The sequence below is a fragment of the Danio rerio genome, chromosome 9, assembly GCF_052040795.2.
Source record: "Danio rerio strain M-AB ecotype USA chromosome 9, GRCz13ab, whole genome shotgun sequence".
Classification (NCBI taxonomy): domain Eukaryota; kingdom Metazoa; phylum Chordata; class Actinopteri; order Cypriniformes; family Danionidae; genus Danio; species Danio rerio.
Genome location: NC_141029.1, coordinates 43,833,149 through 43,857,489, shown reverse-complemented (window position 1 = coordinate 43,857,489; position 24,341 = coordinate 43,833,149). Strand labels below are relative to the sequence as shown.

General features: G+C 36.8%; 2 protein-coding genes across 11 annotated transcripts in view; both read right to left on the bottom strand.

The window, feature by feature from the left end:
* The window catches only part of pcbp3 (poly(rC) binding protein 3), a 148,684-nt gene extending 138,159 nt beyond the window's left edge, over window positions 1-10,525 (bottom strand). For 3 of the 8 annotated variants that reach the window (XM_087266514.1, XM_087266523.1, XM_087266530.1), the window contains exons 1-2: window positions 10,347-10,524; window positions 10,095-10,155 (exon numbers count right to left, since the gene is read on the bottom strand). The gene's annotated coding sequence lies outside the window, so the exon portion shown is untranslated. Of the gene's footprint in view, window positions 1-5,132; window positions 5,254-10,094; window positions 10,156-10,346 lie in introns of those variants that run through there. The other 5 variants (NM_001442807.1, NM_001442811.1, NM_001442813.1 and 2 more) reach the window with 3 other exon arrangements.
* Window positions 10,526-15,919: 5,394 nt separating this feature from the next.
* Window positions 15,920-24,341, bottom strand: part of col18a1a (collagen type XVIII alpha 1 chain a) — a 108,743-nt gene continuing 100,321 nt past the window's right edge. For 2 of the 3 annotated variants that reach the window (XM_087266781.1, XM_087266780.1), the window contains exons 35-41: window positions 22,929-22,993; window positions 22,697-22,825; window positions 22,358-22,390; window positions 21,885-22,220; window positions 21,366-21,563; window positions 18,495-18,610; window positions 15,920-17,479 (exon numbers count right to left, since the gene is read on the bottom strand). In XM_087266781.1, coding sequence (XP_087122907.1) covers window positions 17,266-17,479; window positions 18,495-18,610; window positions 21,366-21,563; window positions 21,885-22,220; window positions 22,358-22,390; window positions 22,697-22,825; window positions 22,929-22,993 — 1,091 coding nt within the window. In that variant the 3' untranslated portion in view covers window positions 15,920-17,265. The remainder of the gene's footprint in view (window positions 17,480-18,494; window positions 18,611-21,365; window positions 21,564-21,884; window positions 22,221-22,357; window positions 22,391-22,696; window positions 22,826-22,928; window positions 22,994-24,341) is intronic. The other variant, NM_001349195.1, reaches the window with a different exon arrangement.

Sequence of the window (24,341 nt, the reverse complement as noted above, 5' to 3'; positions counted from 1 at the left end):
GATTCCATATTATAACTATTGGAACTGTGTTTGTGATCAAATAAACACATGCTTGATAAAAGATTCCCATTCCCCTGCCATTATGTGATCGACCATGATCGGCAATTGGCAGATGATGATTTTTGCGATCAGTGATTGGCCCCAAAAATGCTGATCTGAGCATCTCTAATATATATATATATATATATATATATATATATATATATATATATATATATATATATATATATATATATATATATATATATATATATATATATAAATATATATAATATATTCATTCATTCATTCATTTCCTTTTTGGCCTATTCCCTTTATTAATCTGGGGTCGCCACAGCGGAATGAACCACCAACTTATCCAGCACATGTTTTATGCAGCGGATGCCCTTCCAGCCATAACTCATCACTGGGAAATAATATGATATGATATAAAATAATATAATACAATATAATATAATATAATATAATATAAGCATAAAAGTCTATTTTTTGCACAATAAATTTTATGAACTTTTTTTTTCTTAGTTTTTTGTCTTTTTTACAGTGTACCTCAGTGCTCCTCACACAAAGACTTTACTTGACCAGGCCACCCAGGTATATTAATGGCCACCCAAGTATATTTGGTGACATTTTACTATTATTAGGTCATACTTTTTGTATCAGTCCAATATAACAAAAACATCCACGATCAATAAAGTAGTGAAAAATCTTCTCCCTTGTACCCGTTTTGTTCTTTGTGCAGGTGAACTGTCAACACTCCCACAGGTAATCTCATGTGCTCTGCAAATCCACAGAGACACGCCATTTTGGGACTTAAAAATTTTGCCCAGCCGGGGTTTCTAAATCTCCTAAAATGTCTGGAATTCGGCTTTTGGTTTGTTTTCTAAAGCTGTTGTTAATCATATGCATTTTTGCATAACCTTTTTACTTAAGCCTACTTTTGCTTTGCTTTGCAGCTGACAGCGCGTGAGAGAGAAACATAAAATAATTTGTTCTTTAATCTAAACGACTGGTCTAAACTGGCTGCAAGATTTATGTACACCTTTAGTAATGGTTAATCAACGCATTTGCCTTACTCAAATAATCCACACGTTTTAATCTATTAATTATAAAAAAAATTACAGATATTGTCTGTTTTTATTCATTTTCCTGTCATTTATTTCTATTTCTTATTAATTTTATGATGTCAATATATTACATATTTTATACATATCTAAAATGCTTTGGCTTAAAAGAAAGAGAAAAGTAGATTTTGGGTGCACATGACTCCTGAATATTATAAAAATAAGAGAAATAGTGGATTCCTTTTTTTATTCCTTTTTATTTTAACCTATTGAAAAAAAACTGTGTATACCAGTGTTATAATAAATAAAACTATTGTTAAAAACTAATTATGTTTTGTTGTTTACATATAGTTAATCATTTATATAATGTAAGTAAATGGTGTGTTTCAATCAGACTACCACCGCCAATATATTTCAAAGCTGTGGGAAGCACTGTACCTGTTAATCAAAAAAGTTGATTTTCTAACTTAGTTCACACTTTTCCTGCATAAAATCTAAATCACAGAGCTGGAATGGAGCTCATTTCATAAAGATCTTTTTTTTTTTTTTTTGTATTTCAAATCGATATCCTGGCGCAGGTCTACGCTTTGAGAAATGATCAATGGCAAACTGTTAGATTCAGGAAAAGCACATCGGTTGGCACTATACCCTTTCCAGCAGGAGATGTAATAATGACCTATTAGGAAATGAACCTCTATATACTTTCAGCACATCAGGACAACGCTCAAAGCGGCAAAACTTCTCTTAGCACTCGATTCTGCTGACGTCCGAGAGATAAGGCATTATTTCTGGGTCAGGGCTCCCAAGCCATTCTCGGTTTCTCAGAAGAGTGCGCACTTCTGCTCAGAGAATCTCGGGCGGAAATCAATGCATCCATCGATACCGTGCATCAGAACATGACCTGATACGGTATGCATGGCATGAGCAGGCACAAACTCATGGCCATTTCCACTTCGAAAACAGCTATAACATACGTCAACGCTTCAGTATTTGCAAGTGAAGCAGCTTAAGTTGACAGCGACGGTGAAGTGCGCTATAGACGGTGGCACGCAGGGCTTTCTCCAAGAGGACTGGGTGGGAGAGGAGGGCCCATAAAAAATGCATGAGCAACAGGAGGAGATGTCACATCGGATATGTTTCCAGCTGCAGAGATACTGGTGTGTGGAAGTCGTGAGAGTGAAAGGTACAAGTGAACTCCGGTCTTAGAGGAGAGAAGTAAAGGGGGGAAAAAAAGCACTTAACTTCCCGTGCTAAACCTGCCAAAGCCATTGGAGGACCGTGCCAGCAATAACAAAGATTTAGACATAAATCCACTGATGCGCAAGAGATTTATTGGCTCATGTACAGCTTGATGTGCAAATATCACTTTGGAAAAAAAAACTAGCATTTATTCAGCCTGAATATACACAGTACTGTACAGGCTGTCATTACACTTACTGCCCTGGTGATTTACATTTAGTCTGAGACAGATTTGTTTCATTAGAATCACATTTGCAACAATAGGGTTTTGAGAGCCTGGCATACCGTTGCCTTGGTCTGCAATTTCAGAAAGATATCTCATCAAATATTCATTAATTCGGGGGTACAATCATGCTTTAAATGTCATGCTTAGCAGGGGAGATGGGCTCCGCTTAGGCAAGAGGATTCAGAACATGTGGCACTTATAAGTGGATGTCATTATACTGGGGTTTGATGTCTTTAAACAGTGACTGACAGTAAAAACAAACACATGCGGGCACCAAGCATATATTTTTTTTGTTGATTGTAATAAATAAAAGTATTTAGTTCTTGGTCTGTGTCATTTTATTTTTTTTCACAAAACGTACAGTAACAAAAATGACTTAACCCTTTCGTGCGTATCATCACACCAGTGTGATCAGCCTTGGCTGGTTACTGAAGTGTATGATCACAACAGTGTGATTAGAACGTTCAGAGCGCAAGTCATCAACTGCTAAAATTCAAATGTGACAGCATGCACCGAGGCACAAAAAGAGGTGTGCAGTGCTTGTCAATCACAATTTATCTATGCTTTCAAACAAATAAAATTTATTTTAGGTTTCAGACATTCAAATACATATCACTACAAGCAAAACATACCATTTAAGCTTTGTAAAATACACACGAATGTCTATAGAGACGGCAATAATAATTATTTTTCAAGATAACTGGATAATGTGCCTTGGTAAAGTAAGATACACACTGGTTTTTACTAGAATATTTTCTCTACCACTCTTTTAGATAAACAGTTCTAGTGTCTTGAAAAATGTCTAGTAAAATATTATGTTCTGTCATCATGGCAAAGATAAAAGAAATAAGTAATTAGAAATTAGTTTTTATGTTTAGCAATTTGTTGAAAAAAATTTATCTTCCTTAAACAGAAACTGGGGAAAACAAACAAAACAAACAAAAAGGAGGGCTAATAATTCTGACTTCAACTGTGTATTTGCAAAATATTTTCATAGCATTGCCTATTATAGCATTGGCGGAGTCAAGGGAACATTTACGGTAGGCCCGGACCTACTTGGCTGTAAGACCACCTCAGTGATACTGTGTCTCCAGGTGATGATGTCGCTTAAAATGGAGGCAAGTCCAGGCCTGTAAACGCCCAAGTTCCCTTGACTCCGCCTCCTAAACAAATTAGGGACACAAAGTGAAATGCAAATAATTAAATTGCAAATATTTCAGGTTTTTTGCTCTGCTTGATTTTTATTTGCAGGTCTTTTTTTGCAAATTAGTCAAAACTTAATTTTCCCTTACAGTTCTTCAATTTTGTTAGTAAAATTTATTTTTATTTCGCAAAAAAAAAAAAAAAATTGTTTGCAAAACTTTTATTTTGCAAATATATATCCCTCGATTGACTCCATACTTTTATAATTATGTAGTTCAGTTACTATTTGTGCAAAGTAACTAGTAACTATGATTATTCTTTATAAAGGAACGTGCCTAACACTGGTTATTAGTTGGAATAAAACTGTTAATCCATAGTTTTTATGCTAGTTAACCACAAAGGAAGTATTTGAATCCTATAATGTTGTGAGTCTCATAATAATGTATTTAATTAGAAAGAAAAAAAACATTTACGTACAGTAAATAGTCTTAGTTAATCCACTGATGTACAAGTGAGACACAAGGTTTATTTAGTCCCCAACTCATTTGGTTTAATAACCATGCAAATCTATACATCTCAATGACAATTATTCTATTGTTAGTGCAGCCAATAAGCTAATATTTTGCTCATTATTGTTTTGAAGAATAAGGGCTATCATGTTTTGACTGGCCTGGTATGGACTTGAGCCAGTGACATTTTTGCTGTGAGGCAACAGTGCCAACCACAAACCTAAAAGTTTAAATGAATCAAATAAAATATTAATTTAATTTTCATAATGTGTATTTTATGCTTTTAATGCAAACATATATTTTTTGTTATAATTTTATCATATAATTTGGTTAATTATGGTGTTGTTAGTTAGATTAAAACTGTTAATCCATATTTTTTATGCTAAAGTTAACAACAAATTTAAGTATTTGATTCCTATAATGGCGTAAGTCTATGTTTAAAGAAAAAATACATTTAATGTACGGTAAATAGTAATAGTTAGTCCACTGGAGTACGAGCAAGACTCAAGGTTTACTTAGTTCCCAGTTCATTTGGTTAAGTAACCATGCGAATCTATACATCGCAATGACAATGATTCCATTGTTAGTGCAGCCAATAAGCTAATATTTAGCTCGCTATTGTTTTGAAGAATAAGGGCTATCATGTTTCCACAGTCATTCATGTGACATCTCATTTAACCCGCATCTCGTTGACAGTTCTGGCGGCTTCACATGCAAAGGCAAGCGCGCAGGATAGTAAATGAAGCAGCAACATAAACCACCTCCATAAAACCAACAGCGTTCAGCGGCAGAGCATCTTCATTTCAGTGACTCACAAAGACAGCATAAACACAGCACGTCTAACAGACATGGCTTTGCCTCCGCTACCAATGTAATTAAAGCCAACATCTTGTCCCGCTCTCGTATCATTACCGTCTGTAGACCATTTGGATGTGCTTTGTTATTACTTACTTGCTGCTAAATATAGATTTCCTGTGCCAGCGCTAGAGATTGCAGTCAGCTGCAGATTGTTCCTCGTGTTTGCAGTCACACAGACTTGCGTGAATACTAGATCACTCCACAGGGGTGCAACAAGCTCTTTTAGATCTGTCACTGCTGTTTTTTGGGGGATCAGTGTAAAATCCTGATTAAAATGAATAAAATGTGAATATTTCCTAATATTCTTAGACCTGTGATTATTATTAGTAGTAGTAGTAGTAGTAATAATATTAATTTATTATTATTAAGCACTGAATATTGTATGACTTCTCCTTGAAAATCAGAAAAACACAGTTTATATCCTTTGCATCTTTTGCTCCTTTGCATTTATCCATAAATGCTTGTCATTTGGTTGTTTTGGGCAGAATTATCCTAATCAATTTAAAATTCTGAATTATTCCAACAAAAAAACAAGCTCACTCGTGAAATTTTATTTAAATCGTAAAATATATTGCAAAAAAAATAAACAAATAAAAAAATAATAATAAAAATTGTAATATTGCAATATTAAACATTTTCCAATATCGTGCATGTATTTTACATGTGAGTGGTCACAACATCTTTAAAATTTTCTTACCACTAAAAAAGACAAGATCCACTCCTCAAGCCCACCAAGTAAACACCCACCCCAACCCCCAGCGGTGCCAAAGTCCATGCCATCCCACAAAGAGCATTGCAATCAAGACAACTAACTAACAGAATATATATATATATATATATATATATATATATATATATATATATGCAACCCATCTCTGGGAAACATACACACACATTCACACACACACCCATACACTACGGACAATTTAGCCGACCCAATTCACCTGTACCACATGTCTTTGGACTGAAACCGGAGCACCCGGAGGAAACCAACGCGAAGGCAGGGAGAACATGCAAACTCCACATAGAAACGCCAACTGAGCCGAGGTTCGAACCAGCGACCAAGCGACCTTCTTGCTGTGAGGCAACAGCACTACCTACTGCACCACTGCCTCACCCATATATATATATATATATATATATATATATATATATATATATATATATATATATATATATATATATATATATATATATATATATATATATATATATATATATATATATATATATATATATATATATATATATACATACATACATACATACATACATATATATATATATATATATATATATATATATATATATATATATATATATATATATACACATACATACATACATACATACATACATACATACATACATACATACATACATACATACACACACACACACACACACACAAACACACACACACACACACACACACACACACACACACACAACACACACACACAGTCGCAACCCATCTCTGGGAAACATCCATACACTCACACACACATACCATATGGACAATTTTTGCTTAACCAATTCAGCTACAGCGCATGTCTTTGGACTGTGAGGGAGCACCTGGAGTAAACCCAGATGAACATGGGGAGAACAAGCAAACTCCACACAGAAATGCCAACTGACCCAGCCAAGGGTTGAACCACTGACCATCTTGCTTTAAGGTGACCCACTGCATCACTACGCTGCACTAATTAAGACACACAATCATAAAATAAATTACATGTAGCTAATGTAGTGCAAATAATAACAGGAAACATCGTGATGCAGTGCTACAACTGGAATTTACAGGTGACGTCAGATGGCCATTTTAAATCAATGAAAGGAAGGCTGCACTATATATTGTTTTTAAATACCCAAACTTCTAAAAACAGACTTCACAATAAAAATACTGATGGAAAATGTATTAAGTCATAATAAATTTTGCTATAACCAAATAGAGGAATTACCAACCTACGTCACACAGGTTCACGGTTGTGAAAAGTGACCGGCTGCAATAGCAAACATGTCGTGTTTTGTAGTAGGATGCCAAATTCGTCCAAAAATAGAAAACTTAACTTCTACCATACACCACACTGCTTTTAATGCCAACCGCAGACATCCTTGGCTAAAATGGAGCTGAATCGAGTGCCGACCTAATTAAAAATGCCCGCGGCAGGTTTCATTTCATGTCATGTAAATTCACGCTATGCTGAATCACACACATTACTCATATTTGATTGCAGCAATGATTTCAGCAAAAACAGTTACATATGGTTAATTGAACTGCAGACACTGAATGCTTAGAATGAAACGTAACAATCTAAGTTTATATGCCCTGTCGTACAGGTCCAGTTCTCTGTCAGACTGCAGTTGTTTTGCTTGTTGATGATTACCCAGGCCTTGTACGGTTCCGTCTTTTTTCCATATGTTTTCTAGGCAGAACATCGGTTTTTAGCACTACAAAGTTTTGAATCTGATAATCATGGAACATTATTTCTTGCACATGACCACACAGAACAAAATTGTAGGCATCTGAAGACTTGTAGGCCTTTAACTTCTCTCTTGTAAAAATCAATTGGCGTTTCAATGAGATAGTTGTACATTTCAGGTTGGATGCTTGGCCACTTCGTCTTACAAAAAATACCCAAAAATGCATTGGGAGGGTGCCACTGCAATTGGACCTGTCAGACAATCGCCTCTCACTTTAACTGTAATTTTGCCGAATCACTGTCCTTATCACTGGGTGACAAGCTGTTATAATACGCTGAAAGCATTATGTATATATATGTATATCATATATATGTAATCAATATAACTTATTTCTAACACAACAACACACTCTGTGACACATCGGATGTCATTCCCTTGCTGTAAATGCTAGCACTCCCATTTTTTTCTGCACATGCTACGCTCGCATCATGATTGTTTACAAACATGGTAATTCGTCTATAAGCTAACAGTTCAAGAAAAGCTTCAAACAATTGTTAAATTTTGGCCAGGCCCGGATTAAGAACTCAGGGGCCCCTGGGCACATTGTCTTGTAAGGCCCCCTACCTGGCCGCACCCCTATAGTTGAATTTAAAAAATAAGAATAATATAATAATTTTTAAATAAAATTAATCTATAATTTGTTGCCCACATATTTAAATAAATGATATATTGTACATATGTATTTATAGTCTACAAAGTTTTAACTTATTTTTCAAAGCATTGAATAAAAATACTAATATATACTATATATATATATATATATATATATATATATATATATATATATATATATATATTTTTTTTTTTTTTTTTTTTTAAGGGTATTTTAATGTATTGCTTTTACAAACTTATAAAGCATATTATTGCCATGGCATATAACTCACAATGCTTCTCCAATCCAGTTCTATGAATCTGAGTCTTTCATAATACAAACACTGATTTACTGTCTCTCTCCTCCTCTCCCTGTATTTTCTCTACTCTTCTCGTGATGAAGACTTGATTATAAACCTAAAAGTATCCGAAATCACACACACTATACCTCTTCTCTCCCGTCTCTCTCCTCTTCAGGGCCTTTCTCTCTCTCCCTCCCTCTCTCTCTCCTTTTCTGTCTGTCTCTCACCCGATGAATCCAGTCCGCGCTGCGCTGCCGTTAGCCTCCTCCGCCTGGTTAATGCTAGCTTCTCATTAGTTAAAGTTACCATAACGTCTTCTTCTGTACCCTCATTCTCCTGATCATAGGTCTGTTTAAAGATGGTGTGTATGGAAAATGCCTCAATAAAGATGCCTCCTCTCCTCTTTCTCTCGCGTTTGCTAAATTTGTCCACTCATTTTTGATCTATGACAGATAACTTACTAACGTAACTCCGCTCCGTTTAGTGCGGGTTATTACAAAACTGACGTTTCCGCGCTTGACCAATTACAGCATTCTGTTTAGTTAACGAAAAAAAGGCAGTTTAAATATAATAATAATATTAATATGTGATCGCGATTTTTTTGCTCAGAGGAAATACAGTTGTCTGAGCAATATAGTTTTTGCAGAGTGGGAGGCGCCTATAATAAGGCTAAACATTATTAAATACCCACCAGACACTTGTGACTTTATATCACATTTGCATTATTTTTTAAAAAAATGTTTCCTTCCTGTTAAAAATAAATATATTTCCAATCTGATATGTAACGGGGAGAAAAAAAGAGTAGCACGAGTTCAGCTGATGGTGGATTCGAACCGACTTCATAATTAATCGCGTCAGAAGATGATGCTGGGTTCCTTACAAGGTGCGCCACTACGGCTGTAATGCTTACAAGCTGTTTACTTATCTTGTCTCTATCAATCAGGCATCGATGGGCGTAAACCCTGAATAGCTTATTCCAACTAGATGCGCTATTTGCAATTAGCCAAAAAAGACACTCCGAAATTGTCTTTTTTTTCTCCCCCCTCGCAGGGGCCCCTAGTGCGCACGGGCCCCTGGGCCTGTGCCCATAAGGCCCATTGGTTAATCCGGCCCTGATTTTGGCACAATTATTTCTTTAATGTGCCAACATGACAATAGGTAAATACCTTAAATTTTGTTTTACTGTTCATGTAAAGCATGTGCATTTAAACCACTCACCATGTGTGTTAATCTACAAAACACATAAGCTTCATTCTGTAGAAAAACGTTATTAAGAACAGATTTATTTGAGGATTTTAAACTCAGGAGCTACAGTAGTTGCCATTTTTTAATCAAGTGAAATACTTAAATTTAATCTTTACACTGCTACGTTAAATTTACACTGCAGGAGGCAAGATGTCTTACAGACAGTTTAATGCGGCACAGAGGGGGCATAAATGTTTTTACACCAAAATAGCTGTGTTGATACAGGGCCTGTGGCATAATTTACGTTGCCTTTTATGCAGCATATCTTTACTGAATTATAAAAACACATATCAGGTTGTGTAAAGAAATATCCAGAGAAAACATGTTTTGAAACTGAAATTTGAGTCAATCTTTACGATAACAGAGAACCAGCTGCTAAATCCCTTTAGTTAGTTTAATTAAAGCAAACAGCCAATTTTTAAATACGAAATACCTGTAGATGAGTCTTCAGACAGATGACAAATACAGGTGGACCATAAAACCGTGATGAGCACCTGTCCAAATAAAACAAAAAGTCGCGATGTTTTTTTCACATTGTGTGAACTCCGTTGCGACCGTCAACAATACCCACGTGGTGATAATGAGCTTATGTTACACAAGTTACTTTGTTTGATTACAAAATTAATCAAATCATTTTTGCTACTCGAGTATCATGATTTGTCGGAATAAAACGCATAATTTTCACCTCAGTCTTGTACACTCCATTATGTTTCCATTCTGTGAGTCGCGCGCGCCCCTTGCGTTTAAAGAGTCATTTTAGTCGAATCTTTGCATCGGTCTGAATAATCCATAACTTTAAAGAGACAGGACAGCGAAAACGAGAAAGCGAATGGGTATGCACAGCTAGTGTTTTCCAGCCAAACTTCCTGTGAAAGCTGTGACAATTATTTATAAGGCATCAATATTGTTATTAAATACATTCTGTTAAATATTTAAACATTTAATAGTTGTTCAAGCATAAAACGAGATGAAAGACCGTGTAACTCTACTCTAGTAGCAAAGAATTCTGGCCCAGATTTGGCATAAAGCTGGCACAGCAGGCATTCATCCGGCACTGGCATACAGCATGTGGGCCAAACATGTACCGGGTTTGGCAGAGGTGGCACCGTCTTTAAGGCGGCACACAAGATTTGGGCCAGATGAAAAACGTAGTATTTGGCCCAGATTTAAAAATGTGATAAGTTGGCCATTTGAGTTTGGCCAGTCTTGACCCACATTTAAAATACACTAAAATCATTTTTGAGTAAAGAAAAAAAATTCTTCCAATCAGGTCACTTTGAGAAAAAGCATGCCCATAGTGTGCCTAAAGCGCATCACTCCATGGGTTTATCAATTTCATTGCAATCGTGACACACCAACCTATCTGGCCCAGTTCAGGCCCAGTTATGAGTTATTAACTTGGCTGAGACTTGGCCCAGATATGGTCCGTGTTTGGCCCTTGTCTGGAAGCCAGATTTGGTCCAGTCATGTACCGTAATTCACTGCGGCATGTGGGCCAAGCAAAACCTGATTGTGTGGGCCAGAGCTGGGCCAGAGAAATTTTGCTATGTGGGTGGCTTGCTGAAATTAAAAGTCCTTGTACATATAGCCTACCCCACAGGTGTCAAACTCAGTTCCAAAAGGGCCGCAGCTCTGCTCAGTTTAGTTCCAACCCTAATTAAACACACCTGATCAAACTAATTGAGTCCTTCAGGCTTGTTTGAAACCTACAGGTAAGTGTGTTGGAGCAGGGTTGGAACTAAACTGTGCAGGGCTTCGGCCCTCCAGGAATTGAGTTTGACACCCCTGGCCTACCCCATTCAGACGCTGACCCAAAGGTTGCATCTAAAACCGCCTATTACTCAGTAGGTATTGCACTTAAATTCATTCTATACAGTATGAATGTGAGTATGAATGGAATTTAGACATACTGCATCCGCCATTTTGTCATGGTCACGTGACTTACGTACAGTTGTGTTGCTTCACTCCCATTCATGAATTCTCTCACGGGGCATCATGGGATAGCGCGGGATGCATGGGATGCGCACTTCAGAAGTAGGTCATCTGGGAGCTTCTCGCATACTGATTTTGAATTCTATGAATTCGGACATACTACTCGGCTCGCATACTTATTTTAGCTATTTTAGCTTCTTTATAGTATGGAAGTATACAGTTTCGGACACAGCCATACTGTTGTGGCCAATTTGTAAATTCATAATGTACTAAATAATTATAGTTATCAAGAGTTATAAACTTGAATTATAACTACAATAACCTAATTCGGTGGTGCAGTTGGTAGTGCTGTCGCCTCACAGCAAGAAGCTTGCTGGTTGGAGCCTCGACTGCGTCAGATGGCGTTTCTGTGGGTAGGCTAAATTGTCCGTTGTGTATGTGGTAAATGAGTGTGTATGGATGTTTCCCAGAGATAGGTTGCAGCTGGAAGGGCATGCACTGCGTAAAACCTCCTGGATAAGTAGGTGGTGTATTCCACTGTGGCAAAAGGGCGGTTGAGAAGGCGGGTCGGTAAAATCAGGTGCCTGGCACAAATTAAGCCCTGTCTGTGTGGTACACAGCAAAAAAATGCTTTTCTTACTTAGATTTGTTGTCTTGTTTCTAGTCCAAATATCTAAATATTCCTAAATCAAGAATAATTTTCTAGACAAGCAAAACATATTGTCTTGTTTTGAGAAATAATATGCCAAAATTAAGTGAGTTTTTCCTTAAAACAAACAAAATAATCTGCCAATGGGGTAAGCAAAATAATCTTATGTCAAAAGAAAAAACAAGATTAATTTGCTTACCCCATTGGCAGATTATTTTGCTTGTTTTAAGGAAAAACTTGCTTAATATTGGCGTATTATTTCTTAAAATAAGACAATATGTTTTGCTTGTCTAGAAAAGGCTTCTTGATATAAGACATTTTAGATATTTGCACTAGAAATAAGTCAAAAAATCTAAGCAAGAAAAGCATTTTTTGCAGTGTATATGCAGAGCAAGTGTTTCTTCCTATACCGATAAACGTCCGGTGAAATGTTAATGTGATTATTTTTCAATTTTATAGGGTTTCTTTTACCCCATCTATGTTGTTATGTAATTAAAATATAATCAGTAAATTGATTCAGCATTTATTGACTTGTTCAAGTGTAAAACAAAATGAAAAGCCTTTTATGCATGCGTCTGATAGCTAGCGCAGAATCTCTATTGAAAATACTGGGGTAAAGTATACAGTAGTTTCAAATTTTAAAGACATACCACGAAAAAAAATCATTTAATGCAGTGCTTTTTGTACTTTCTGAGACCCACTTTATATAATATAGGGTTTTTTATATATCAATCAGGCAGTAAGTATTTTTAAAGAAGACAGACCTTAAACGCTCCTAATTTTGTAACGGCATATACAGTTCACCGTAAGCACTTGACCCAGGTTACTAAAAAATGAAAAGTCCCTCTGCATCTACTCTATTGTGATTTGACTTATAAGGTTAATGTTTTAAAACAACTGATAATATTGTGTAGCATCCTATTAAGTGAATTAATTAGTAATGTTGATGTACATTAAATAGGAAGCAATCAGTCGATTTGTTGCCATAGGCCTTCCTAAAAATAGACAAATTTCTTCCAAAACAATTGAAAAATTCCTAGTATGTAAATTCGAGATTTGACCAATTAGGAAACAAAATTAGGCATAGGCTTAATCTTAATAAACCATTGTTACATTTAAACCCACACCTATAATTCAGTTTACAGGTATAGGCCTACTTGGGTTGATTTGGCCATATTATTTTAAACGTAGCTAATTTTTTTCTTTAAACCCCAATAATTGTTGACGGATATGCTACTATTTTGCATACCCAACTTTGCACCAGTCAATTTGCTGGCAACTGCAGGCCTCAATTTTGGGGGAAGAGTTGTGCAGTCAAGAACCTAAGGCCTATCAAAACTCAATTTCCTTCAGTTCAGTAGAGATCACAACAAAACCAACAGTTAATCAGTCATCCTGCTGATCTCCTGCAGAGTTCCTGTTATCCTAGTGCAGCGTAACGACACCATCTGAAACCTTTTTAAACAGTACGTTTTTGACAGACGGGGCATTTTTTGCCACATCATTTAGCTTAATCAACTTTTCCAAATGCCCATGGGTTATTTTACCTCAGGCTTGGTCCACCTGGCTGAAATGCTTGCGGAGGACCTTTAAGTCCTGCGATACAAAAGGGGTCGCTTCACCAGCTCGCTGTCAGCAGTCTCTGATTTGTGCCTTGAGGCCCTCTCAAGGCCACATCGCTAAATCCTATTGAACAGGCTGTAAAACCCTTCAGGCGGACAGAGAACCAGTGCAATAGGCACTGAGGAGGGATTGCAATGTCATCAAAGGGGCACACCGTGCAATTTAGAGACATGCATGAATCAGGACTTTGGGGCCCTCTGCCATTCGCACACACACGATGTTTGCCTGGGAGTATTTCAATGCTTAAACAGCATTTAGCAGAATTGCATAGTTTACAATTCCAACCTTTGAGAATGAAGAGCACTTACACTGATCAAAAGTGGCTTTTATGTGAACTAGAAGCAGGGATTTATACACGTCGCTTAATCGTGACAGCAAGGTCTTCAAAATGTAAAGTTTGATGTGAAAAATAAGATTATATATGGCTTCCGTAAAAATAACTGTTTTATGCATCTACAGTGAATCCGGAGAGTATTCATGATGTAGCGTTTCACTTCTTCCACATTTGTTTACGTTACAGCCTTATTCCAAAATGGATGAAAAGCACTCAGGTACATTCTGTTTCCACTGATCATTCTTGAGATGTTTCAGCAGCTTAATTGGAGTTCACCTGTGGTAAATTCAGTTGATTGGACATGATTTGAAAAAAGCATACACTTGTCCATATAAGGTCCCAGGGTTGACAGTTCATGTCAATCCACAAACCAAGCATGAAGACAAAGGAATTGTCTGTAGACCTCAGAGACAAGATTGCCTTAAGGAACAAGGCTGGAGAAGGTTACAGAAGAAATTTTTCTTCTACTCTGAAAGTTTCAATGAGCACAGTGGCCTCCATCATCTGTAAGTGGTAGATGTTTGGAACCACCAGGACTCTTCCTAGAGATGAATGCAGCAATGTACAGAGACATCCTGAATGAAGACCAGGACCGCCAAAGGTGCATTCATCTTTTCCTCGATCCTGGACCAGGCCGTATCCTGAGCAGCTACTGTTGTGGTCATGGAGGAGTAGAGAGCACAAGACTGATTCCTGCGACGCTCCAGGGACAGACGAGTCTTCGATGAGGTCCAGCTTCCAGCCTCCGGCACCTACACTGCAGCTCTGCACAAGACATTTGGCCAGTGGAGAAGTGGAGAAATGATCGTGCCTAACTGAGCCTGGTTTCTCTCAAGGTTTTTTTTTAATTCTTCACTTTCGCCAATTGGTGAAGTTTTTTCCTCACTGCTGTCGCCTCTAGCTTGCATGGTTCAGGATCTGTAGAGCTGCACATCGATGGATTTGCTCTTCAGTGTTTGGAGTCTCAGCAGTGATTGTTAACCACACTGAGCTAGACAGAATTAAAGTTAAACTTTGAAAACTGAACTACACTGTTCAATTTACTATAATCTTTTATGTGAAGCTGCTTTGACACAATCTACATTGTAAAAGCACTGTACAAGTAAAGGTGAATTGAATTGAGTTGAAAACCTGCTTCAAAGTGCTCTTGACTTCAGACTGGGGCGATGGTTCATCTTCCAGCAGGACAATGACCCAAAGCACGCAGCCAAAATATTAATGGAGTGGCTTCACAACAACTCGGTGAATGTCCTTGAGTGGCCTAGCCAGAGCCCAGACCTAAATCCTATTGAACATCTCTGGAGAGATCTGAAAATGGTCTCTTCCCATCCAACCTGATAGAGCTTGAGAGGTACTGCAAAGAGGACTGAGCAAAAATTACCAAAGACAGGTGTGCCAAGCTTGTGGCATCTTATTCAAAAAGATTTGAGGCTGTGCATCAACAAAGTATTGAGCAAAGTCTGTAAATACTTCTGTACATGTGACTTTTCAGGTTTTTTTTTATTTTTAATAAATTTGCAACAATTTCAGAAACTCTTTTTTTGTCATTATGGGGTATTGTGTGTAGAATTTTAAGGAAATCAATGACTAATCCATTGTGAAATAAGGCTGTAACATAACAAAATGAGGAAAATGTGAAGCGCTGTCAATACTTTCCGGATGCACTGTAATGCTTGTGGGTTTAATGGCTCTCACAAAGAATGAACATCTTTTTCATGAATTTGAAGAGGAAAAATGTACCTTTATTTTTTTTTTTAGTAAACAGTCAGTGAACAGTAAACAATCATGATATGAAATGGCTTGTGAACGACATCCGATATGTTAATATTGTGCATGAACAGACAACATAGTCTAAGATATGTGTAGGTTTTAAGGAAATAGATTTTAATACACAAGAAGTGGTGCCAAAATTATTGTGGCTAATGAAAAATAAAAAATGTCAGTGCCTCCGAGACATGATGCAGCACATACTAGTACAAAAGGAAAGAAAGAAAAAAAGACTAGAAGCCCACAGGGTTGTGCTGAACACATCAGTAGCACTAGAGTGGATTAGGTGTCTGAAATTCCATATGGATAGAAGATAAAGTGTCTTCATAAAACACATCTGTCTCTCCCAAACAACACTGTCAGCAGCTGTTTCATCAGCAAAAAGCACCGAATGCAACCAATGCCTTTGAATTATGGGACATGTAACCACTATTTTTTAGTAACAGAATTTTTTTCCTTAAAATATTTGTTACAAATACTATTCAGCTTCCCATTCCCGTTACTCATGGAAACTTCTGGAATCAACCAGAAGAGTAAAATAATGACACTCAGATGTCCATATGAAATTTCACATTAATCACAATAGAAAAAAAAAACACAGTGATTCCATAGATGCAACAGATCAAATCATTTGTTTTGTACAAAACACTCTTGAGGGGTAAGCGTTGAATTATTTAAGGCATTTCTCTTTGCCCACTAGAGGTTTTTAGAGAGCAGCCATTTATAAGCTACACTTCAGTCTTACATCTGTTGAAGTAGCAAAAATGTGCTTGCTAAAATAGCAAACAAATATGCTTTGTGGTTTCAAATCATATTTTAGCTCTCTTTATTGCAAAATAAATACTTTCTCTTTTCAAATTCTAAAACTATGTCAAGGTTTGCTCCTCGATATCCAACATAACCTTGAAGGAAAATGGTTGCACAAAAAAATATAGCTAAAATTGGTTAAATATACCAATTAAGACATTTTTCAAAAAAAAAAAAACAACAACACAGAAGACAAACAATTCATATACAAAATTTTATATGGATACAGTTAAAAAAAACTGCCTCAGTTGGCCTCACTTCTCTGGTTTAACCCCCTGAAAAAGATGTGCCAGTGCCCTGAGAAAGAGCAAACACCTCCACGTTCAACCTTTGGCGTTACGGCGAATAGATGACTGGCAAATTCTCCTTAAGGCAGACTCAGTTTAATTTACTCTTTAACATTTCCATTCATTAGATACAGGCATCTACTGGAGCAAAATCTGGGCCTGTATGACTGAAGTGTTGAGTTTTCAAAGGCTCTTTCGGACGGCTTTATTTCTTGGACTGTGTCATGTAGCTGTTCTCGATGCACAGCACGATGTAGGAGCTGGAGCAGCTGCTGGAGGTCTGCTGGAGGAGTTGACCAGCCTGCAGGGACGAGGCCAGGCCTGTGACAGCGCGGTCTCCGGCCCTCCATGTCTCGCAGTAGTTATCCGTTTGCCTGTGACCCCTGCCATCCGATCCGTGCCAAATCATCTTCTCTGGCCTATAGGAGAGAGGAAGGGAAATGACCATTTTAAGCTTTTCAAAGGAAACACTAGAAAACTGTGAGACCTTTCCAAAATTACAATGATTAATTAAACGATGGACGGACGGACGGACGGACTAGATAGATAGATAGATAGATAGATAGATAGATAGATAGATAGATAGATAGATAGATAGATAGATAGATAGATAGATAGATAGATAGATAGATAGATAGATAGATAGATAGATAGATAGATAGATAGATAGATAGATAGATAGAACGACAGATAGATGGACGGACAGATAGACAGACAGGCAGACAGATAGATAGATAGATCGATCGATCGATCGATAGATCGATAGATCGATAGATAGATAGATAGACAGATCGACAAATAGAACGACTGATAGAACAACAGATAGATGGACGGACGGACAGATAGACAGACAGACAGACAGACAGACACAGACAGACAGACAGACAGACAGACAGATAGATAGATAGATAGATAGATAGATAGATAGATAGATAGATAGATAGATAGATAGATAGATAGATAGATAGAACGACAGATAGATGGACGGACAGATAGACAGACAGGCAGACAGATAGATAGATAGATCGATCGATCAATCGATCAATCGATCGATCGATCGATCGATCGATAGATCGATAGATCAATAGATAGATAGATAGATAGATAGATAGATAGATAGATAGATAGATAGATAGATAGACAGATCGACAAATAGAACGACTGATAGAACGACAGATAGATGGATGGACGGACGGACGGACAGACAGACAGACAGACAGACAGACAGACAGACAGACAGACAGACAGACAGACAGACAGACAGACAGACAGACAGACAGACAGATAGATAGATAGATAGATAGATAGATAGATAGATAGATAGATAGATAGATAGATAGATAGATAGATAGATAGATAGATAGATAGATAGATAGATAGATAGATAGACAGTGTCAGGCTGATCTGCTGAAGTGTCAGTTTAAAGGCACTCACCAGGCACTGTCCCTCAGGACATCTCTGCCATCAAACGAGTAGATGGGTGCATTGTCCTTCATCCTGCTCTCTGAGTCACTGAAGAGAGACTCCCAGCTGCTGAAGAGGACTTGATCCTGCACACCAGAACATCAGTGTCATCGAGAGACAGGACCAAACAAACACCAAGTGAGTTGAGTAAGTTTTCTCTAGATGAGAATATGACTAGGAACTGTCAAAATGATCCAACGATCAAACCAATACCTTCAATGCAATGAGCAACTCTAAACAAATGTAACTGTGTTTATTTGCCAGAAATGTTCTTATTTTAACATCACAAAGTATTGAAATGTTTCATTTTGTAAAAATTTATATATTCACAGTACAAACATTTAATGAATTATGAATTAAAAAAATAAATTAATAGAGTGGAGGAACTATGACGTCACCTTGTAGGCAAATGGGCTGCTAACATAAAACCGGTTCCCTCGATAAAATTCTTAGGATTTTCCCATGGGCTTTTCGAAGATTGCAAATAATAAGCTCTATGTTCAAAAGCAGTTTATTACACTTACATGTTTTGTCCAGCCGGATAATCCTCACACAAAAATACAACTTTTAGCACTTTTGAATCTTCAATGCAAACATAAGAACTGAAAAGCTTACGTTAGGCTATACATGGATGACAATAGCTTCAAGGCGCTCACCTGGGACGTCAGCACCACCCGCTACAGACAACTTTTCAAGCTAATTTTTAAAAATATGGTCCTTGACAAAGATTTACTCTCTTTTTTTATATTATGATCCAATTAAATACACAAAAGCACATAGACATACGTGCCTTTTGGATAGTTTTTTTTTACGTGGGAAATACACTTTGTTTTGCTTTACGATTGTTGTAAAAGTTTTTAAAAAGTTTTTATGTATAAATGTGCCTACAAAGTACTATCATAAGATATATTTAAATAAGTGTGTCGCTCGCGTGCACACGGCCTGTTTACCTTAGTAACAGACGACAGAAATGAGGTGTGAGGGACAACTCTATCAAATGCCTGCAAGTTCCATCATGGACACAGAGCAACATTCATTATTCTTGTTTTGTCACGAAGTACCGCAAAAAGCAGCCCATAGTCTCATATGCTATACAGTGTAAATACTGCAGTTATGAGAGAGTTAAATGTGTTTAGATGAAGAAAAAAAACTACAAAAAATCTATTGATCACGTTAAAATGACAGTTGAAGTCATAATTATTAGCCCCCCTTTTTTAAATGTTTTCCAAATGATGTTTTAACAGAACAAGGAAATTTTTACAGTATGTCTGATAATATTTTTTCTTCTAGAGAAAGTCTTTTTTGTTTAACTTTGGCTAGAATTAAAGCAGTTTTTAATTTTTCAAAAGCTGATTTGAGGACAAAGGCATTAGCCCCTTTAAGATATATTTTTTTCGATAGTCTACAGAACAAACCATCATTATACAATAACTTGCCTAATTACCCTAACCTGCCTAGTTAACCTAATTAACCTAGTTAAGCCTTTAAATGTCACTTTAAGCAGTATAAAAGTGTCTTGAAAAATATCTAGTAAAATATGATTTACTGTCATCATTGCAAAGATTAAATAAATCAGAGATGAGTTATCCCCATAAAATCGTTTAATCAAAATAAAGGATCAACCAATTAATCTGTCTTGATGGTCTTTACAAGTGAAGGCATTATCCACCCACAATATGAATTCCCAATAAGAAAAATACTACAAACTATAAAATACTATTTATGAAAATACTTAAATAACAGACAAATCCAAATGCCCAATGCAAGCAAGCTGTGTTCCAGACCAGCTCGATGACGTATAATGTCTCCGACATCGCTGTAGTTCCATTTAGCAACTTCACAGCAACCGTCTTTTTAAGAAACGAAACGGAATTTTAAAATCTTAAGTGTGATGTAACTGATGTGTTTTATGCTGTAGAATAATAAAACGTGAAAGTATCTTGAGCTTGTGTTAGCCATGAACCTTATTTAAGCAATTTAACTGAAATCCCATTGAAAAAACCCATTGACTTTGGGACGAGGGGACTGGAACTGCTAAAATGCAAAGTCATTTCCAGATATTTGCATACCAATTGACATCATAGTTCCTCCACTCTAAAGACAAATAAAATAATCGTTAAATAATCAAAAATGTATGTATAGTGTTTAATTGATCGAGTTTTTGATTTTAGATCATTTCACCCATATGTCATAAAGAAACCAAAAACATTGTCAAAACCTTACCTGGGACTTCAGTGGTTCAACTTTAATCATGTGAAGCACCAAGAACACTTTTGTGCACAATAAGAGTAAACTTAAACTTTGTTTTCCTATGTTTTCCTCATCAGACTAGGGTGCACATTTACTATGGGCAATATGATGTTTGCGCGTTGTGCTGCTGAATCTAATGTCAACACATGGCACTCACCAAAATAAATGCACACCTTGACCTGATATAGGTGATAAGAAATACTGTAGGAACATCTACATCTGAACATCTGAAGTCATTTTTACAGTTCTTATTGGCTCACAAAAGATAGATTTGGAGCTTTGTTTGATTACAGTTGAACCACTTGACGTCACATGGAATGTTTTGAAAATGTTTTTTGGTTTCTTTACTTGACTTCTTGAATGTTTCAGCACTGTTGCTGTCTATGGAAGATAAGAGAGCTCCAGGATATCATCTAAAATAGCTCAGTTTGTGTTGTGTTGAGTTAAACGAAGGTCTCAGGAACAATATGTGGGTGAGTAATAAATAATAATTAGCTTTTCTGAGTGAACTAACCCTTTAAAAATACTAATTTATTGCGGTAAAATTACTGTAATTTTATTGTCTGAATGTTTGAGTAATGCACAACACACCTTTAGGTTAACAATTGGTAATGTCTCTCTGTCAGATCTGCGGACGATACTGTAGAGATCCTGGAGTTTGGAGGACAGGAAGGCTCTGAACGTTCCCTTCATGCCAACGGCCCGTGCCTGCTGGAAGCACATGAAGTCTGCCCCGCGAATGCCTCTCATGTTGCCCACTTGTGGAGAATTCAGAGCAATAAGATGCAACTGTAAAACAGAAAAGAAAATAGTGTCAGTAAAGTGGAAAAAAACAGTGGTCAAAAGCATAGTTCATCTAAAAAATCCATCATCATTCACTCATCCCTCAACCCGATTTCAGTTTCTTTCTTCTGTTAAACACATAAGAAGATATACTGTATTAAGCTGGAAACCTGTAACCATTGACTTCCATTTTTTTTGCTATGGAAGTCATTGGTTACAGGTTTTCAGCTCTTTTCAAAATATATTTTGACTAAAGACACTTATAAAGGTTTATAGGGGGTAAACTTAAATTTTTGGGTGAACTACTGTATCTCTAAGTGAACTCACCCCTGGTCCGGAAGTGTGGGTGTGGGCGTGGCCTCCTGGCTGATTGACAGGAGGGATAGGACGGCGGGCTGGAGTGATTGGATTCCTCTCGGGTTGAACAGGATATCTGATGTTGGGCTCTACAGGATCGGTGTATCTGTTGTCAGTGTATGGTGGGTATCGTGGATCCGGGTATCGGGGGTCAGGTTGCGGGTTGGGGTTTCTGTTCTCCTGCTCTCTCGTTGGGAAATCAATAGGCTGGTGTGGTGGAGAAATCTGCTCTGCGCCATTGTTAGCCGTGTGGTCCTGGGAATAGTGAACAACAGGGGGTGGCTGGACTGCTGCCACTTCATTGTCCTGGAGGAAAAAACAACAAGCTTTACTCAAACCTTCTGGATTTGATATGCACACCATCCACTAATACCAATTTCATTAGATTAAATGGTGGGTGCTTATTTGAGTGTTAACATTAAAGCTGTATGCACTCTGCTTACCAGCTCTCCATAAAGAGGTTTATAATCCCCAAGCTGTAAATGAAAGAAATAAAGTTAAAATTTAAATAGACATGTAAAAAAACCTGAATGAAAATCATCTTTTTGTAAGCTGTTTGGACAGAACTGTGAAGATTTAGTGTGTCAACTTTCATACTGGAGTGAAATAAACCCAACAAGTTAAAATAGGACCCAAATCCAAGTGATATTGAGGCCAATTATACAGTTAGATTTTTATCACATGCTCATGAAATGTGTTCATTTAATATCAAGTTATTAAATTGATATCATAAATGAAATGCATTTATAGCATTTTTAAGGATGGACATTTAAAGCACGTACCATCACTTGTCTAACACCGTCCCGAACTCTGAGGTAGAGATCGTTTCTGTCCAGAATGTAAATCAGAGTCCCTTCTGTCTGTCTGCGTGCTGTAGCAATCATTATGTCATGAGACCTCAGGACAGTCACCTGATGATACATTTAAAAGCAGAAGTATGATTAAAGCATGAAGCATTAGTGGTTTAATCAGATCCGATCCATTAGTCTTTTCTTCAATGAAAGTCTCGCTCACCCCTGATCCAGTGCCAGGAATTCCAGGTGGGCCAGGAGGACCTGGAGGTCCAGGAATACTGAGTGCTGTAATAAATCAAATACCATGTGAATGATTATTTTCTTATATGATACCATGTGAATGATTATTTTCCTTGAGAACACTTAAATGTGGTGTATATTATTAGCGAAAAATATATCTACAGTATACACTACCTGACAAAAGTCTTGTCACGTATCCAAGTTTTATAAACATCAAATAATAACTTGATTTCTAGTTGATCATTTGGTATCAGAAGTGGCTTATATGAAAAGGCAAAGCCTTCTAGATCATGCCTATTTTACCAAAATAAAACATGATTATGCCCTCATTTTTATTTTGTAATTAGGACAGGAAGGTCTGACTTTGCTTAGACAAAAGTCTTGTAACTTAACAGAAACAATGTGCAGTATAGAATGTTAAGTCATGGTGCAGTAAGAAATTATTAATATTGTGTATGACTCCCATGAGCTTGGATAAATGCATCCATACATCTCTACAATGACTCAAATAACAAAGAAAGCCTTCTTGTAGGATTCCCAGAGTTCATCAAGATTCTTTGGATTCATCTTCAATGTCTCCTCCTCCATCTTACCCAGACATGCTCAATAATGTTCATCTTTGGTGACTGGGCTGGCCAATCCTAGAGTACCTTGGCCTTCTTTGCTTTCAGTAACTTTGATGTGGAGGCTGAAGTATGAGAAGGAGCGCTATCCTGCTGAAGAATTTACCCTCTCCTGTGGTTTGTAATGTAATGGGCAGCACAAATGTCTTGATACCTCAGGCTGTTGATTTTACCATTCACTCTCTCACAGGCCCTCTCACAGGCCCCCCTGTACTGAATGCAACCCCAAATCATGATTTTTCCTTCACCAAACTTGACTGATTTCTTGAGAATTTTGGGTCCATGCTGGTTCCAATAGGTCTTCTGCAGTATTTGTGATGATTAGGATGCAGTTTAACAGATGATTCATAGGAAAAATCTACCTTTTGCCACTTTTGTAAATGATCAACAAGATGTCAAGTTATTACTGTATTTGTTGCTTTTACAAATGGGATCTATGACAAGACTTTTGTCAGGTAGTGTATCTCAATCCATTTTTTGTTTTTTTTTTTGTTTTTATAATTTTACAAGCTGATTTATAGATTTATTAAATATTGATTTATAGAAATCAACATCTTAGTTCACAGAATCATACCTGGTATATTTATATTTATGAAACTTTTCCTGGACTCGTTTTCTCAATGATATTTAACTGACACTAAAAATGCCAGTAGGTGAAAAATCTGTTGTAATATGTAATATATTCATTTAAATGACATAAATGTTTAAAACAGTTAATACAATAGAGTAGGTGAAAAACTGTATCTGCATTTAAATTGTAGATAAAAAGT